Here is an 18,814-nt window from a genome sequence, read left to right on the forward strand (position 1 = left end):
GAAAAGAAAAGAAAAGAAAAGAAAAGAAAAGAAAAGAAACCTTCTGATCTGCTAAACCCAGAGGCCCTCTGAGCTCTATGGACACTGCCCTTCCAAAGTCTGTTGGATCTCCTCTATGTTCTAGCTACTCATGGTGGGTGTGGCTGGATCTCCACGTATTCCAGCTGCCCATAGTGGGTGTGGCTGGCAGTAGGGGGGGCTTTCTTTGATCAGTATCTGCAGGGATGGATCAGTGGGTAAGAGCACATACTGCTCTTGCAGAGGGCCCAGGTTTGGTAACTAGTACCCATGTGGCAGCTAATAGCTGCCTGTAACTCCAGTTCCAGGGAATCTAATGCTCTCTTCTGATCCCCATGGCAATAGGCACACGTGTGGTACAAACAGATATGTAGGCAAAACACCTATACACATTAAGAAGCAAAAGATGTGACCAAATATTATGTGTCTATTTTATTTTTTTTGCATGGATGTGGGGTGGGGCTAGTATGCACAAACACGTTGAGGTCATGGGTCAACTTGAAGAAGTTAGTTCTTTCCTACGATGTAGGCCTAATAATTTGTTTTGGTTTTGTTTGTTTTTTCATGCCAATGTCTCACTGTGTAGCACTGGCTGTCCTGGAACTTGCTCTGTAGTCCAGGCTGGCCCGGAGTTCTGGGACTAAAGGTGTGTGCCATCCATCATGCGCCCAGCTGGCCCTCATACTATTTTTTGTGAGTGTCAGACATCAAGTGTTAAGGCAGTAGATAATCCCAGTACTCAAGAGGCTAGGGCAGGAAGATCATGAGTCTGAGCACAGTAGTACGACTCTGCCTCAGAGTCAGGGAGAGAGAGAGAGACATACAGACAGAGAGAGCATCTTTGGCTATGGTGCACTGTGTCTTCTGCCAGCACAGGAGCGGCAACAGCAACCTAGCTGAGCTGGGCCTTTGGCTCTAAGGCCTGCTGCCTCTCAAGTGCTAGGATTAAAGGCACGTGCCACTACTGCCCATCCAGGGTTTTATGTTCCACAAGGGAAAAGCTTTGAGCTTTGTAGTGGAAGCGCTCCTGTCCTCTGGGCCTGCACCAACAGGGACGTTTTCTATTGATTCTGTCACTGCAAACAATTTCGTAGAAAGTGTCTACTTGTTGTAAACTCCTATGCCTTCAGCACCCAGGGTTCTCTGCCTAGCCTTAGCAGTGCAGGGAAATCTTGGAAACTTCTTTTTCTCCATGGCACAGGGGCCCATCACCCTTCCCAGCTTCACCACACATGGCTGCTGCTAGCATCCCTCTCGCTCTGCAGCCACCGGCTCGTGTTCCAGGCTGGCTCATTTCTCAGGTGGGTTCAAATTTTGGGACATTTTAGGTTAACCAGCTTCCTCTTGCTGTTAATGTACAAGGTTCTATGCAGCTTTCTATTCTCTAGGCAGAAGCCAGAATTAGACTACTCTAAAAAAAAAAATCACATTTTAAGAATCAAGACAGAATTCATACAAGGTAAAATTCACCATTTTAGCCATTTTAAAGTGTGTGCAATTTAGTGACAGTTAGTACATCCACAAAACCATGCAAACACTCACCACTATCTAGCATCAGACACTGTCATCATCCCTCAAGAAGCCTGATTGAAAAGGTGACCATTGCCATGGCCAGGAAGATGGCTCGGTGAGTGAAGGTGCTCTAAGCCTAGTGACTCATGCAAATTCATCCCCAGAGTTTACATGGTGGAAGGAGGCAACTGACTCCCATTACGTTGCCTTGTTCCCTCCTCACATGTACATGTGTACCCACATACATCACACACATACATTACAAAGGCTATTTATCCTTCCTTCTGGATCCTGGCATGCATGTGTCTAACCAACCCTTTCTCTCTAATAATTTGCTTGTTCAGGACATTGCATATAAATGTACAAATATAATATATGTCCTTTGGGTTTTTTTTAAAGATTTTTTTCACTATATGGTGTGTGTGTGTGTGTGTGTGTGCATGTGTGTGTGTGTCCATATGCACAGTATGTGTATGTATGTGAAGAAATGAAGTGGTGTGTCACTGTGGGGTTTTAATTTTATTTTTTGAGCTAGGGATTAAATGCAGGACCTGGCCATATGCTAAGCACTCATTCTACCATTATAACCCTCACTGGGTTTTTTTTTAAGGACCTATTTTATTCATAATTATGTGTATCTGTTTATATTTGTGTGCATGTAAGTGCAGTGCCTGCAGAAGCCAGAAGAGGGCGCTGGAACCCTTGGAGCTGGAGTTACAGGTGTGGGTCTCCTGGGACTGAACTCAGCCCTTTGAAAGGGCAGGAAGATTGCTCAGCTGCTGAGCCAACTCTCTAAACCTTTCCTGTGGTTCTCATTCACAGCTCCTAATGGCTTATATATCTTATGGTGTATTTACATACTTGTGTCTCTAGAAAATGTTTACTTGAGGCCTTTGTCCATTTTTTTTTTTTATTCTACTGTCTTTTGCTGTTGAATTTTAAGATTTCTTTGTATGTTCTAGATCCTAGGCCCAGATAAATGACTCACAAATGCTTTCTTTATTCTGTAGATTGTCTCTTTCCTTTTTGACAAACATGTTTCTATATAGCCCTAGCTGGCCTGGAAGTCACCGTGTATAACAAAGCTGACGGCAAACCTGAAATGATGTAGTCTCAGCCTCCTGAGTGCTAGGATTAAAGGCATGTACCACGCACAGCCCTTTTTACTTTCCGGAGAGTGTCCTTTTATGCAGAAACAAGTTGTTTCTATACAGCTGCTCTGGTTCTCTTCAGCTGCACCCGCATTTGATGCCACACCTAGGAACTCATTACCTAGTCCGAAAGGATATTTCTCTCTTTTTTTTTCTTTCTAGAAGTTGTAGAGACTTTTTAAACATATATAGGGTAACTGGTAAGGATCCCATGTTACAGGTTAGCCACTTGACCTAACTCAAATGACTCTGTGTGTGTGTGTGTGTGTGTGTGTGTGTGTGTGTACACACATATATATGGGTTTATAAATGAACTCTCAATTTTATCCCACAAAGTAACTGTGTTACTTTAAATCTGAAATAAGGGGCATCAGCACTTAAAAGCATATACCAGTTCAGTTCCCAGCACCCAGGTGGAACACAACCCTTTGTAACTCTAGCTACAGGGGCTCTGAAGCCCTATTCTGACCTCTGTAGGCACCCACACATGTGTAGTATGCATAGACACACACACACACTCACACACACAAATATAAATAAATCTTAAAAACACTGAAATAACTGTTTTGTGTCATGAGTCACTGATAGGAAAGGAATTTATCTGGAGCATAGCCAGAGTGGAATGATGGCAGGAGTTCTGGACCCACCTTACATACGTTGTATGCCCCCATATTTTGCAGTGATTTTCAGGGAAAGTCTCATTTAATGCTCAGATTAACTCCGTCAGACAACAAAGAAACTTAGACGCAGCGCCATTAATTAACGTTCTTGTCTGTAACCACACACTATGGAGTGGCTACCCCAAGACTGTACTTCAGTCACATCTGTCTGATTTTATATCCTCTGTTTCCCTGTTCTGTTAGCTTACATTCAGTTTGAGGAATTCCAAGTGCCTTTGACCTTACAAAGAGGACCATCTCACTGGTACTCAAACACATACCCTTGAAGCTCAGGAAAGGGCTGGGATGAGAATAATCTAAAAGTAATCCACACACAAGAATGCCTGAAGCCACAGGGAATGGAAGGATCCTGAAAGAGACTGAGACAGCCTAGGCCTCAAATGGCATCATGGAGCACATGGGGGTGGTGGTGGTGGAGAGGGACAGCCTCAGAATTAGCATTCCGAGAATGTAAGGGAAATGGAGGACTCCAGCTCAGCAGACTGCAATGAAAAGCGGCACCAGGCACCTGGTTCCAGGCCACATCTGCACAATCTAACAAAGCCAGTGCTACAGCGCACAGTTGTGGTGCTATGGAATGTCTGGTGTGCCATCACCGGGACACCGCTTCTCAGCACTGGGACTGATGAGAATGCTTCTCATAGACTGTTCAAGGACATTTAATGCGTTTGGTAAGACAATGGAAGGCAAGGCTTGAGATGCAACCGCTTGACTAGACAGCGAGACCGTCACCTGCAGCCCAAGAGTGAGAATAATGGAGTGACTGGGAAGAAGTAAGAACAAACTCGATGGGGTGGTCCATGGAAGGGGGAAAGCAGAGACAGGACCGGGGAGATGTTGGGAGGAGAGGTGCTTGCTGCGAAGTTCAGTCTGGTTCCCAAAACTCACAGGGTGGGAGGAGAGAACTGAATCTTGCAAGGTGTCCTTAAGCACACACAGTAATAACACGTGTTAAAGTTTAAAAGAAAGAAAAGAAGAGAGTACGTACAGACCTGTTAGGAAATCTGATGTAGGTGATTAAAAGTCCTAGTTAAAGAGCTCCTGTACTTGCCCAGGTTCTTAGATTTGATGAGGTGAGGCACACGCTGGGCTGTTTGTGAGGATGGGTGTCACTGGAGGTGTTGGAGGTTGGTCTGGGGCTTCTAGGTATTCAAATGCTAAATGCTGCCCCCCAGACATGGTTGCTCCCAGAATTCCAGTACACCAGTCTTCATTGTACACTTTGCTCCCAAATTTAAAGCTATTGGCTAAATAAAAGTGGAAACAGCCAATTTACTGGGGAGAATACAGGTAGGTGGGGCTTCGGTTACCAGGCTGGGGGTCACAAGTAGGGACCATGGTGATGGAGAGAAAGGAAAAAGGAAGGAGGAGAGAAGGAACAAGAAGGACAGAGAAGAAGGAGAGAGGAGGCGGCTGCCATGAGGCTGGGTGGCCAGGAGAAGAGGACCCTGAGGACAGGCCGATGGAGCAGACATAACCCAGGCAAGACTCAGATAGCAACTGCCAGGGAGTGCAGCTGGGGAATCAACAGTCCAGCCTATAGAAAAACAGATTAGGGGTAACTCACCAAGTAATCGTGTCAAAGCTGGCTTAAAAAATTCATAGGACCTTGCTTCAATTATTGGGGGGTCTGGCTGGATCATATTAATAATGAATGGAACTTATTAAAATCCATTTACATGGATGTTCTAGGTTAACATTCAGATCTATAAGCAACTGTAAAGTAAGCCTAATTGTTTAAATGGTACTATATACATGCATGAAATAATTGGTTTAAAAGGGAAGGAGTTTATTATTTGAAAAAGAATTTCTAAGAACGTAGAAGTTTTACATTGGCAGTTCATATTAACCTTGAATAACTACCAAAGGGGATAAAATCAAATTAAAATCCTAAAGCAGCAGGGCTGGGCATGCCTTTAACCACAGCACCTGAAGACACAGGAAGATTGCTCTGAGTTTGAGGCTAGCCTGGTCTACATAGCCAACACACACACCAGTACTCCTAGCACATAGGAGATGGAAGGGGGATCAGGGGTCAAAGGTCACCCCAGCTATGTAGTTTTAAGTTAGTCTGGTTCACACGAGACTCTGTTTCTAAAAACAAAACAGTTAAATAAAAAACAGACCACAGAGTAAAACCCTTAAAACACCGGCACAAGCCGGGCATGGTGGCACACACCTTTAATCCCAGCACTCGGGAGGCTGAGGCAGGCAGATTTCTGAGTTCAAGGCCAGCCTGGTCTACAGAGTGAGTTTCAGAACAACCAGGGCTATACAGAGAAACCCTGTCTCGAAAAAAAAAAAACAAAAAAAAAAAAAAACAAAAAAAAAAGCACTTGCACAAGTATGAAATGTAAAAATTCTTGTAGAGCAAAATGTGTTCTCAATTTTCTGACTGTAGCATTTCCTTAACTGAGATAATGATGCCGCTGAGAGAGAAACCAATTATTTTAGTTCCAAAAGTTAGCTGAGGAATCTTTTTTCTAGGATTCCTTTGAAACAGATTGAATTTTTGCTTGTTCAGTTGGTTTGATTTTTTTTTTTTCATTTTGTTTTGGGATTTTGTTGTTGTTGAGGCAGTCTCACTATGGCTGGTCAGATCTGTAGTCTTCCTGCTTCAAGCTCCAAGTGCCAGGATGACAGTGTGCACTCCTGTACCCAGACAGCGTGCACTCCTGTGCCCAGCTTTTATATGGTTTTGGAAATGCTGATCTTCTAGATGACCTGGGTTCAATTCCCAACGCCCACAAGGTGGCTCACAAATGCAACTCCAGTTCCAGGGGGAACTAATGCCCTGTCCTGACTTCCCCTGGCACCAGTCACCAAGTGGTGCACAGTTGTATATGCGGGCAAAACAACTCATACACATAAAGTACAAATTAAAATTTAAGAAAAATTGTGCATACATCAAAAGGGGAAAGGAAAACTAAATTATACACACAGAAATAATGGTTCTAGTCAGCTATTTGATCTTCATTTACATTGTTTGTATTCTTTAAAATTGGGCCTGGGTTAAAAAAAAAGAGAAATTCGAACATTACTGAACCAAGACTCAAAATGTCTACTGCAGTGAGAATAGGCAGGGTAGCATTCCAACCAGGTGACCCAGCCTGAGGAAAATGAGTGTACAGGACGTTCAAACATACTTCCTGACCATGCCATTATGTGGTGTAAATATTTAGCAGGCCTTAAATGAATGACCTGGACCCTCAAACATTTCAAAGAAAATCCACAAAGAATTTGAACTCTGAGCCCCTAGGAAAAAGACACTTTTTGTGTGATCTATATGAGACTAGAGTTGTTTAGATATATGTTTGTTGCTTTATGGCTTATTCAGCATGAACGTTTTGATCTTGCATAGTTTCCAGATAGTTCAGTCCACGTCAGCAGCATCCTCCAAATGGCTGACGGTGGTGATGTCATGAGTGTTCATAATCCTAGAGCTATTGTGACTCTAGTTTGCTAAGGAAAAAAAAATCATAAAAAAACATCTACCCAGAAGCTGGACGTGTGGAAATAACAAAATGTCTGACTGGCACTGACGCAGACACAGTGATCACTGGAATTGAATTGAAGACCTAGGTGTAAATCCACTATGGACATCTGATTTTTGATAAAGAAACCAGAAATACACACTAGAAAAGAGACAGCATCTTCGACAACAAATGGTGCTGGTCAAACTGCATATTTGTAAAAGAATCAAAATAAATCCATGTCTATCACCCTGCACAAAATTCAAGTCCAAGTGGATCAAAGATCTCAACATAAGGCCAAGATACACAGGACCACATAGAAGAGAAAGTGGGGGGATTGTGATTGGTTCTAATGCTATTTGTCTAACTTGGCTTCCAAAATTACCTGATGCTGAGGGTCCCTGCCCCTAGTTGGCTTTGATTGGTGAAATAAAGTGGCTGGTGGCCAAAGAAGTGGAACTTTACATTTCTCAGGCAAGGAAGCAGGAGCGAGGAGTTTTTAGAATTGCCATGACAGGGAAAGTGTAAGTGTAAGTGTGTGTGTGTGTGTGTGTGTGTGTGTGTGTGGTGTGTGTGTGTGCGTGTATCTTTCATTCTCAAATCCAGAGCAGTGGTAGTGAGAAGCGCCCTCCAAGTTAAGAGTGGATTAACAATTTACTGCTTCAGGGGATAGCCTTGAATGCACTGGCCCAGGAGACAACTTTCTAAACGGAACACCAATAGCGCAGACACTAAGATCAACAATTAAGAAATGGGACTTCAAGGACATCACAGCCTGTGGAACAGGGAAAGATATTCACCAACCCTACATCCAGCAGAGGGCTAATATCCAACATATATAAAGAACCTACAACTAAATATCAACAAAACACATAACCCAAATAATACAGACCTAAACAGAGAATTCTCAAAAAAGGAACCCCAAATGGTTGAGAAATACTTAAAGAAATGTTTAATATCTTTAACCATCAAGGGAATGCAAATCGAAACTACTTTTTGGGATTCCATCTTACATCCATCAGAATGGTTCAGCTCAGTTAGACAAGTGGTGTTGGGGATGTGGAGTATGGGAAACTTCCATCTACTGATGGTGGGAGTGCAAACTTGAACAGACTCTACTGCAGTCAGTGGGGCAGTTCCTCAGGAAGATGGGAATCGATCTACCTCTGGGTCCAGCCATACCCAAAGGACACACCATCCCCCCATGGGGACAGCTGCATAACCACGGTCATTGGTCTCTATCCTCACAGCCAGAAACTGGAACCAACCGAGAGCCCCCAACAGGAGAAAGGACTTTTTAAATGTTGTGCATTTACACATTGGAATATTACTTAGCCTTTTAAAAGAACGATATCATGAAATCTGTAATTAAATGGAGAGAACTAGAAGAAACCATCCTGAGTGAGTTATCCCAGGCCCAGAAGGACAAATATGCCATATATTTGTTTATATGTGTATATCAGCTGTTATAGTCAGTATGTAGAAGTGGAGTATGGAGTAAGGGACTTGAGGGGACAGAGAGCTCTCCTTAGGGAAGGGAAATAGAATGGATACTCATGGCTGGATGCAAGAACAGGGAGATCAGTGAGGAGAGGAGGACACAGGAGGGAATGTGAGGAGAGGCAGTGAAAACTAAGGGCCATTTGAGGAGTAGTACGGAAACCTCAGTTAGGGAAAAACTTGCTAAAATATAGATATACATTAAGGTAATTTAAACGAAATTTCCAAATAAAGGGAGATATGGAGCTGCAACTGGACATCTCTTGTCAACAAATGAAGCTTCTAGTACCAAGATTGGGCTACATCTGAGTTATTGGCCAAAGGGGTCCCACAGGAACCCCAAAACCACCCAGGCTATTGACAAGTCTATAGGTTGCTCAGCACAAACTGACAGCAAGGCCCTATTACTGAAGTCAGCACCTACACTGAAGGTGAAGAAGTCCAGATGGGGTCTACATGGGGACTTTACCCCTATGTGCTACAGGAAGGAACTCTGCACCCTACCAAAAGAGAGACAAAACAAACATACAACAACAACCTCCACCCCACCCCCTATTCCCACCCTATCCCCCCAAAAATAGGAAAAGAAAAAGAAGAGAGAGAGAACCAATTTCTAGTCTAGTATTCCAGACATTTTTCCTGTGTGAAAATGAGTACTTACTTGAATTAGGGGGCCAGGATGCCCGGTATTCACTGTTTGCTTGATTTCTGGGTGACCGCCCCCGAACCTGGAAAGCCACAAGGATAACAAGAATTATTTATGATCAATGGAAGGCTTTACCCGCAAAATGTAAAACACAAATGGAAGCATAAACTCCTCTTCTAGAACACTGGACATAATTTATCTTAAGATCATGCACAGCTATTAAAGGTTCTCTGGTCTCCAGCGCAAGTCCCATCTGTTTTCTCATCTGGAGTCAGCTTCCCTTGGAGGTGGGGAGGAGAAACAGCAGCAGAGATCCTGGGGCCTCAAGAGCCACCACTTCCTTACAAAGCTCTTTACAAGGCTGCTGGGCACAAGTTACCACACATCCCTTCCCTGGTCTGTCACACCACCTCCACCCATCAGCTCCACTGCCACGGAAGCGCAGCTGCAGCCCTCAGCAGGGTCTTGTACTGCGTCATATAAAGGCAGACTCATTCGACCAGGCTGCTCAGGAGCTTGCCCAAGCAAGACATCACGGTATTACCTTCCTTTCTTGCTTCTTCTGTGTCTCTACGACATGCAGACGCTCCATGAGGCTAGAGATTCCCTGCTCCAGGCTGTCAATGGTGTGATGCTGAGGGTCATGGCCACTGAAGCTGTTGCGCAGGCTGCGGAGAGCATCTCGGACGAGCTGGAGGTCACTGGTCTGTGGCTGAAAGAGAAGTGCTGGTGGCAGGGGACAATGCCATATTTCTATTCCCGTCCCAGCCACTGAGCTAGACTAATGGGAAAGTTCTTAGGAAAGAGGCTTGAGTTGTCTGGAGGAAAATCTGCTCAAGTGTCTACTGTTTACCCACTAGGTAATGGTTAAGTTTTAAAAACTCATGTTTTTAATTTTGGATACTAAATGGCTCACATGTAAAAACACCCTTGCATGTGTAATCAAAGGCTGGGAATATTTAAAGCTTAGCAGCTGGTGTTGTCTGGGGCATGGCTCTCTCTCTAATCCTAGGAACCTACCCCTCTGTGGGTGACAGTAGTGGCGCCTCTTCCTGCCACCGGAAGGACAAAGCCATTGCGCTGAGAACTGTGACTGTTGTAATTTGTCACCTAGAAGACCATCAAGAAGAAATGAAGGTTGTTAAAAGGTGAATTCCAAACCAAGGCACCTTTGGCTTTACGTTCCTCATTTTCCGAGGTGGCAGTAATTGCCGGATTCCTATTTATATTAAGTGTTATGTGGGGGCTGAGGACATGGCTCAGCGAGGAAGAGTGCAACAACCCTGAAAAGCTGGGTCTGACTCTGAGAACCCACATACAAAGCCAGATGAGAACCTCACACTACAGTGACCTGGAGTTAGAGATGAGATGATGCACACATGTAAACCTTACACTACAGTGACCTAGAGTTAGAGATGAGATGATGCACATGTAATCCTCACACTACAGTGACCTGGAGTTAGAGATGAAATGATGCACACATGTAAACCTCACACTACAGTGACCTGGAGTTAGAGATGAGATGATGCACACATGTAAACCTTACACTACAGTGACCTGAAGTTAGACAACTACCCAGAAGCTCATGGGCCAGCTTGCCAAGAGGATGCAGCACAATAACAGACACAAGGGGAAGCCCTGCCTCATCCAAGTTAAAGATGAGAACTGGTGTACACACACACACACCACGACACAAGTGAAAGAATATTTATCGTGTCATGTGTGGATATGTGGTCTCCCTTTTCCCCACTGCTGTATCAAGGCTGCAGTTGACATGTAGTGGTCATTGTGAATGCAGAATGGATGTTACAGTAACCTTGGCTTGGAAGCCCATGGTCACTGTAGCCTTCTTTTCTCTGCTTTAAGCAACCAAGAATCAAGAATGCAGTGTCTTAAATCCTACTCTGTGCTAGGTGGTTTATTAAGACTGTAGCCAGTTGCTTACATAGTTCAATACTCAACAGAGAGGGTCACTATTATTTTCATATTTCTTTTCTAAGTGTTAGAAGCTAAGTACCACCCTGACCCTGTCCCCTGGGTGCTGGAGAAGGTCTAGAACCTTGAGCACACCAGGCGAGTGCTCTACCACTGAGCTACACACCCGGGCCCTGGAGCCTGCCTGCAGTCAATACCCTCTTTAGGGAGTTCTAGCATTCTGGGTTACCTCATCTGCCTCTCCTTTCATGCAGTGAGCCAGAAGGACATCTTTATGCTCCAGCTCCTGTTCTAGATCCACCTGAAAACAGATCAAATCAGGAAAGTGTTTCCTTCAGGCCAGAGGGCCAGGCAGGCCAGAGGCTGGTGCATTCTGACCTGCTGGTAACTGGCGTCCGAGAGTTTCCGAAGCGCGTCTTCCAACTTGGCCTGCTGCTGCTGAAAGAGGCGGTCCTTCTGCCCCAACTCTTTCTGCAATGGAGAACTGCTTCAGAGGTGTGGCAAACACAAGGGTATCAAGTGGTTCATACTCTTGTAATGCAACCTAGAAGGGCTCCCAGGGCTACAGGCTTCTTCACTCAGTACCCAGAAGGCTTTCTATACTGTGACAGTCTCACAGGGTGCCAGGATCCTTAGAAAGGCGAAGAGGGAACAAACCGCCTACAGAGGGCTGCTATGGGCCTGCCACTGACTCCCGTGCTGTGCCCCTCTCCAGGGCTAAGCTGGCTATGTTTCAGAGCTAATGGGAAGATTTCCTACCAGAGAGCAAAGGCAGCACTGGATACGGAAGTGTTGAGAATCAGCTAACATGAGCTAGTCACAAAAAAGTCACCTGGAGGGCATTTCTTACTTTATAGTCTCCTAAAAGTCGGTTCCTCTCCTCTAGCTTCCTCTGCAGATCCACCTGCAAGGTTAAAGAAGAATTCAGTGGTGTGGAGGCATTATGTACAAACCCTCAGGGAAACCAGCCACTCGGTCACCAGAGTTAACAGACACTCGGCATGTGCAGCACTCGAAGGGTGGGCCTTGTCAAAAACACACGCCAGCTCTACATGTTCTTAACAAAATAAGCAGACTGTACGAACAGTTTGGTCTTAGTGTTCTCCAAGCAGAGTCAAGGACCATCCAAGGTGCTGCAGGCTTAGGTTAGGTGCTATGACTAAGACCAGAAATGAGCCTGATGGGAATAAAAATAACTACAGACACGGAAGGTAGGCACCCCAGGAACAAACTAGGAGAGATGACAAGGGCAGATCAAACAGTACTTCATGTACCATCCCATTTGACTAATGGGTTCTCAGAGGTCAAAGGTCACACATTTAACTCACGTTCTGGTTGTGCAGCTCATCCTTATCCATATTTGCCCTCAGCAGCTCTTGCTTGAGCTGAAGAACAGATGTGTCCTGCTGAGTCAACCTCTGCTGCAAGGCATCCTGGGAATAAGGACATTATTAGTCTCCATATATCACCCGGCCAGATGGTACTTCTTACTGACCCCTTCACTGTGTATGGAGCATTAGCCCTGGCAAACTGGGAGAAGACAAGAAATAACAAGGACCGTGCCATAAGGACCTGGGCAAAGATTGTTCTCTTCTAAGACACTGTCATCTACGGAAAATCACATCCATGGTCCTACTGAGAATCTTGGTTTTCCCTCACCCACAGCTCATCCCTACCCTACACACGTTCATGGCATCACGGGCATAGTGTTCAGATGAGGAGTAGCTTCTGATGTCAGACAGACCTAGGTTTATATTAAATGCCCATCACTTCCTACTTGGAGGACCCTGTCCAAGAATGTGTGATCTTCCTCCTCCCTCCTTGTTTCCTTGTCTACCTCTTGGGTACAAAAATATTCCACCTGACTTAATGCCTTTTCCTCCTCTCTCTGTCCAGTCCCATGTCCTAGAGCAGTGGCTCTCAACCTTCCTAACACTTTGACACTTTAATAAAAAGTTCACATTGTGGTGACTGCCAACCATGAAATTGTTTTCATTGCTACTTTAGAACCATAGTAATGTAAATATTTGATATGCAGGAAATCTGATATGCACCCCAAAGGGGCCATGGTCTACAGGTTGAGGACCACCACTCTAAGTAGAATAGCCTGGCCTTGAATTCGTGGTCTTCTTATCTCAGCCTCCAAAATGGTAAGATTGCAGGCCCCGTAGGAAACACATTTTAAATTATCCAGCTGACAGTACAGTACATGGCAGAGGCAAACGAATATATCCCTGGCATTGTATCCCGGCACATTTCCAAAGTGTACCAATGGTGTGCACATTAGTGAATGACTTAGGAAAAGAGGAGCCTCTGTGGTCAGTTATCCTAAACGTGCTCAAGGCAATAGCAACAGTTTTCAAATATTTTATGTTCATCTGTGTGTCTGTGTATTTGTGTGTGTGTGTGTGTATTCGTGTGTCTGTGTATATGTGTGTATGTGTGTCTGTATGCATCTCCGTGTGTGTCTGTGTCTGTCTGTCTGTGGACTTCATGTTCACTGTAAAAGCAGTATACTTTCTTACCCATTGAGCAATGTCTCTGAGCCAAGATCAGTTGCTTTATGATAAACTTTCTGAGGACTTTCAGTGTAATATTATTCACAATAAATCTTCAAGCCTATCAGAAATTTCTCAAACTTAATTAACCAAAGGGGACATTTCTGTTTTGAAATGCTTCAATGCACTAAGATTACTAAATATGTTGTGGAAAGTGTTACAGAATTAGTCTTGGCTAAGACATGTGCAAGAAAGAGAGGACCATAGAAACTTCAGATGAAGACTCGGATGTTATACTCCTATTTGAGTGAATGACATATACTCAAGGTTATCAGTGCAAGCATTGTTTATACCAGCAAAATAGCTCCCCCAAAGTAGCTAGTCTAAAATACCACCAAGAGGAGAATGAGTAAATATATACTTAATTATAAACACACACACACACACACACACACACACACACACACACACGACTGTTATGGGGGCCAAAGAGATGGGTTAGTCATTAAGTACACTAGCTGCTCTTCCAAAGAACCGGAGTTCAATTCCCAGCACCCACGTGGAGACTCAACCATCTTTAACTCTAGTTCCAGGGATCTAACACCCTCTTCTGGCCTCCTTGGGTTACCAGGCATGCGAATGGTACAGACATACACACAGGGAAAACACCAACACACATAAAGCATTAAAAAAAAAAAAGAAGACAATGCAAGTGTAAAGAAGCCCTAAGATGGTTTTTACTAAAGTAGAACCCTTGCCCAAACACACTGCTCAGTGACAGCAGCGGTGTGCAGATGTCTCCAAGGTATACGGTAATTGGGGGTGAAAAGTGGGAGAAAATGTTAAACAGATAGACTGGCTATCTGATAAATGTTGGGTCCCGCCCGCCTCCACTGGCAACTCCGTCTAAGCATTGTATTGCGCCCCTTACAGACACGCTAAGAGTTGCTCCCCCAGACGTCCCAGAACACAGCGTCCTCAGACCGCCCACTGTCAACCCCACTCGTCGCCTGGACCAACCACCAATGTCATCACGCCTACTCGATTGGACCCGCCTTCTGGACACAGCTCCGCTGAAGATCGGACCGCGCACCATTGGGACATTGGGCCATTGCAACGATGCGACACTGAGAGGGACACTCAGCAGAGACAATGGGACATGCGGGAGAGGGTTGGGTTCTCCCGCGTGTAATTAATAAATGATATGCTTTCTTGTAGCTCATCTCTATTTTCAGGAAGTTTAGCTCTGCAGTGCGAACCCACCCCAAGGTGTTTTCTGCCCACACAGACACAGCGCCGGTGTGCGTGACGCAGAAACATACAGATAAAGTTGCCTCAAGTGGGGAAAACAGGTTGTGGTGGCAGTGGGTGTAGTAGGGTGGGGGTCAGGGAGGCAGAGCTGGTGGGAGAACTTTTACGGTCTATTTTTTTGTGTTTTCAAACCATTTGAAGGTTATTAAGCACTCCAACATGGTTTCTGTTACTTTTTTCCTAAAAAGGGCATTTTTACGAACTGAGATTGCCTTCATATAGAGCAAATCAAGGTGGCCCAGAGTCAAGTGACAGCACCATGAGTCATAACTAGGAGACATAAGCCTCAGCAAAAACCAAGATATCTTCCTCAGCATGTCTTGCTACCCACTGCAAAGCCCTTTCTATCCCCCTAGCGCCGAGCCTGTTAAAGACCTCTAGCAAAAACCCCAATAGTCCCAAGGGTGCCCTATTCTCAACACTCACTAACAGACCACATTACCTCACAGAGGCTTACAAAAAAAAAAAAAGACTAAAAAGACAGAAACAGAAAGAAGGAATTCAATGTCTTCACTTTACCTTTATCCCCTGTAAGTTTCTGGCTTCTTGTTTGCATTTCAGCAATTCTTTCTACAAACCAAACACAGTGAGGTCAGATGGTGGCTTCTGAGTCGCTTCATAAGCATTACCTCATTCTGTCAGCAAGAAGACAAAACCCAGTTGGCCATTCCACGAAGATTAACCCATCAGCTGAGGCACAAAGCAGATCCAGTCCTGTAAGCAGTAAAGGCTGACCCTCTCTTCTCTGGGTTCCCACCACTGAGATGGCCAGGCAGTCAGAGGACACCCCATCTGGACCCAGGACAGGCTCTCTCCATGCAGCAGTCTTTGTTAACAGGAGAACCGGATAGCACCGCCTGAGTCCCTGTTCAAATCTGTGATATGCAATCTCTTCTGCTGCCAAATACTTATTTTGATTTTGTTTAACTTTCAAGCAAAGGGTTGGCATGCTTCTATTCTCCAAAAGGCTACTGACGTCTCTTCTTCTTCTTTTTTTTTGGACTGAGGCTATTGTTCTTTGTGGTCCAAACAAAAACGAACTTGGTTTTATAATGGGAAACTGAGTAATTGAATTTCCATATATATGACTGCAACTAAAAATAGAGATTTGAGAAAAGCAATGCCTGTTACTGAGACTCAGGTCTCTGGTTATTGTGTCACAGAAAGGATTCATAATTAGCTTATCTAAAGCAGGATTCTTAACCTGGCCTCCAACAGATGGGATCAAAAGTTATCAAGAATGCAGGTCTAAGCATGCACGTGTGCACATAAGCATATGTCAGGGGAGATGTGTTCAGTCACAATGCTCTACCACTGAGCTGTAAGAAAATATTTGTAAAAAAGAACCACACTAACATTAGCCATGCTCTCTGCTCTTTTGATGCAGGTTCTCATTATGTAGCGCTGGTTAGCCTGGAATTCAATATGTAGACCAGGCTAAATTTGAATTTATGTACTATAATATCCAGTCTAGAGTCATCTTTTTCTACTGATTAAATTTTAAAAAGCAATCTAGAAAAATTTCAAACTTACAGAACAGATTAGATAACTACTATGTAGGATTAAAATTAAAAAGGTGTCACCGTGACGGGCGTGGTGGCGCATGCCTTTAATCCCAGCACTCGGGAGGCAGAGGCAGGAGGATTTCTGAGTTCGAGGCCTGCCTGGTCTACAAAGTGAGTTCCAGAACAGTCAGGACTACATAAAGAAACCCTGTCTCGAAAAACAAAAACAAAAACAAAACAAACAATCAAACAAAAAGGTGTCACCGTGAGCAACAGGTCAGATGTGTCTCCTCCATAGGTAAGGTTCAGCTAGGCCCTGGCACCACATCCCTATCCCTCTCCAGAATGTCCCAAAGCTGGCACGTTACCTCCCCACGATTATTTTCGAAGGGGAAAATGTGCATGTTCTCCCGTACCTTAAGGTCCTGATTCTCCTCCACGCTCTGATCCAGACGGCTTCGGATTATAATCTGAACATAAGATGAGATGGTCATGAAGTTCATTGGCCATTCACTCAACAAATACTCACTGATACCTACTAGCCACCACTTCCATCCGGGAACACATGCCCTCTTGATACAAGCAAATGTTCCAAACAATACGGATGAAGTTTACAGTGCGTGCGTGCGTGTGTGTGTGTGTGTGTGTGTGTGTGTGTGTGTGTGTGTGGTGTGTACCAGGAGAAGCAGATGGAATTGGGGAAAGAGGAGATGAAGCGGAAAAGGATAATGAGAGCCAGACCACGAAGGGCCAGTGAGGACAGTAGGGAGTTAACACAACAGTTTACTTGGGTTTTTAAAAGATATTTCTTTTTACTATTTGTGTGTGTGTGTGTGCGCACGTGCATGTGTCTATGGGTATATGCTCACTGAGTACAGTAGCCTTGGAGGCCAGAGGTAAAAGATCCCTAGAACTGCAGGGAGCCACCTGATATGGGTGCTGGAAATTAAATTCCAGTTAAGTGCTCTTAACTGCTGAGCCATCTCTCCAGCTCCATCAATAAAACGTTTATACAGAGGGAAGACAAAATAATCCTTAAATTATTCCTGCAATTTCGCTGAAAATGAACAAGAGGTTGGAAGAAGCTCGACTCAGGAAAACCTATCTCGAGGCTGCTAGGATGCTGGATGAACGAGGGCCCGAACTAAGTAGTGGCTGAGTGCATGGAGACACTGGGTGCAAGGGGAGGGTCAGAAGGAACTCAGGGATGGCGTCCAGGTTTCTGTTCAGGGCGTCCGAGTAAACGAGGAGACAGCAACACAAACATAAGGACAAACAGAGTCAGTGGCTAAGAAGGGGACAGAGATACTTGGCGGAGGACATGCTGACACTGAGCACCCATGAATGAGGAGCTGTTTGCTGCACACACAGCTCTACAGCTCTGCAGAGATCTGAACTGGAAATACATCTATGAGAAGCAGGCGCAGAGTGGGTGAAGACACGGTAGGCAGATGGCACTGCCCTGTGACTGTGTAAGATCGACGAAGACCCAGACGGAGATACCGAGGAGCTCCACATCACGACATAGAGAAAAGGAAGGCTCCAGGGGACCGGGCTGTCATCTGAAAGGGAGTGGGGCCATAGGCATCCTTGGTCATTACCATAGCTCTAGCACAATGGACTAGTGTGTGACTCAGAGTCAGCACTTTCTGAACATCTGCTAACTACATCAATAGGGAAGCCAGGAAGGAGTAACCAAGAATGGCAGACAAACTCTAGGAGTCAGGAGTGAGCACATCAAGAAGGTGAGGTCAGTGTGAGAAGAGCCAGGCCTGGAGCTTACCAGCCTTTCCTCGGGATTGACTCCTGGTTCACAGAGAGCCACAGGTCGCTCCTGTTCATCCTCCGGTAGAGAGCCATTGAGTAGCAAGGCCTGGATAAACCACAAAGAGAAGAAGAAACTGAATACCCCGCTACCTGGTTCAGTCTAGAGTCAGGCTTGGTAAGTTTACCACAATAGAAATCGTTGAATAACACAAACACGCCTTTGGAGGAAGCCAGATGATAAAAAAACCTCTGCCTATTTCCAATGGCCCTGAGGACACACAGCTCCTTCTATAGGTCCTTCTCCCAATTTTTTTTTTTTTAAGATTTATTATATGTAAGTACATTTTAGCTGTCTTCAGACATCCCAGAAGAGGGCATCAGATCTCATTACGGATGGTTGTGAACCACCATATGGTTGTTGGGATTTAAACTCAGGACCTTCAGAAGAGCAGTCAGTGAGTGCTCTTATCCACTGAGCCATCTCTCCAGCCCCCCTCTTCTATTTTTAAAGAGTCTTATGTACTCCATGCTGGCCTTGAACAGCACAGGATGGCTTTGAACTTCTGGTCCTTCTGTCTCTACGTCTCATGTGTTGGGATTTCAAGCATCTACCGCCATACCTAGTTTACAATTGATACCATCAGACCTAGAACTCCGTGCAAGCTACAAAGGCACTTTACCAAATGAGTTACATACCCAGCCCCATGAACCGCTTTCAGCTGGATACACGGACCCTCTGCTCTGAGGATTCTTGGTCTCAGAAGAATAACAAACCTTCCCTATGGAAGTGTCCAAACATATAAAACTGGAGTTGCTCA

General features: G+C 44.8%; 1 protein-coding gene across 3 annotated transcripts in view; it reads right to left on the reverse strand.

The window, feature by feature from the left end:
* The window catches only part of Dixdc1 (DIX domain containing 1), a 75,914-nt gene that overhangs the window by 9,587 nt on the left and 47,513 nt on the right, over positions 1-18,814 (reverse strand). For all 3 annotated transcript variants that reach the window (XM_029543276.1, XM_021206777.1, XM_029543277.1), the window contains 10 exons: positions 18,013-18,102; positions 16,646-16,699; positions 15,244-15,294; positions 12,244-12,348; positions 11,766-11,819; positions 11,294-11,386; positions 11,145-11,216; positions 10,001-10,090; positions 9,525-9,692; positions 8,996-9,062 (listed from right to left, as the gene is read on the reverse strand). In XM_029543276.1, the coding sequence (XP_029399136.1) occupies positions 8,996-9,062; positions 9,525-9,692; positions 10,001-10,090; positions 11,145-11,216; positions 11,294-11,386; positions 11,766-11,819; positions 12,244-12,348; positions 15,244-15,294; positions 16,646-16,699; positions 18,013-18,102 (844 nt within the window). The remainder of the gene's footprint in view (positions 1-8,995; positions 9,063-9,524; positions 9,693-10,000; positions 10,091-11,144; positions 11,217-11,293; positions 11,387-11,765; positions 11,820-12,243; positions 12,349-15,243; positions 15,295-16,645; positions 16,700-18,012; positions 18,103-18,814) is intronic.

Source organism: Mus pahari, chromosome 10 (genome assembly GCF_900095145.1).
Source record: "Mus pahari chromosome 10, PAHARI_EIJ_v1.1, whole genome shotgun sequence".
Classification (NCBI taxonomy): domain Eukaryota; kingdom Metazoa; phylum Chordata; class Mammalia; order Rodentia; family Muridae; genus Mus; species Mus pahari.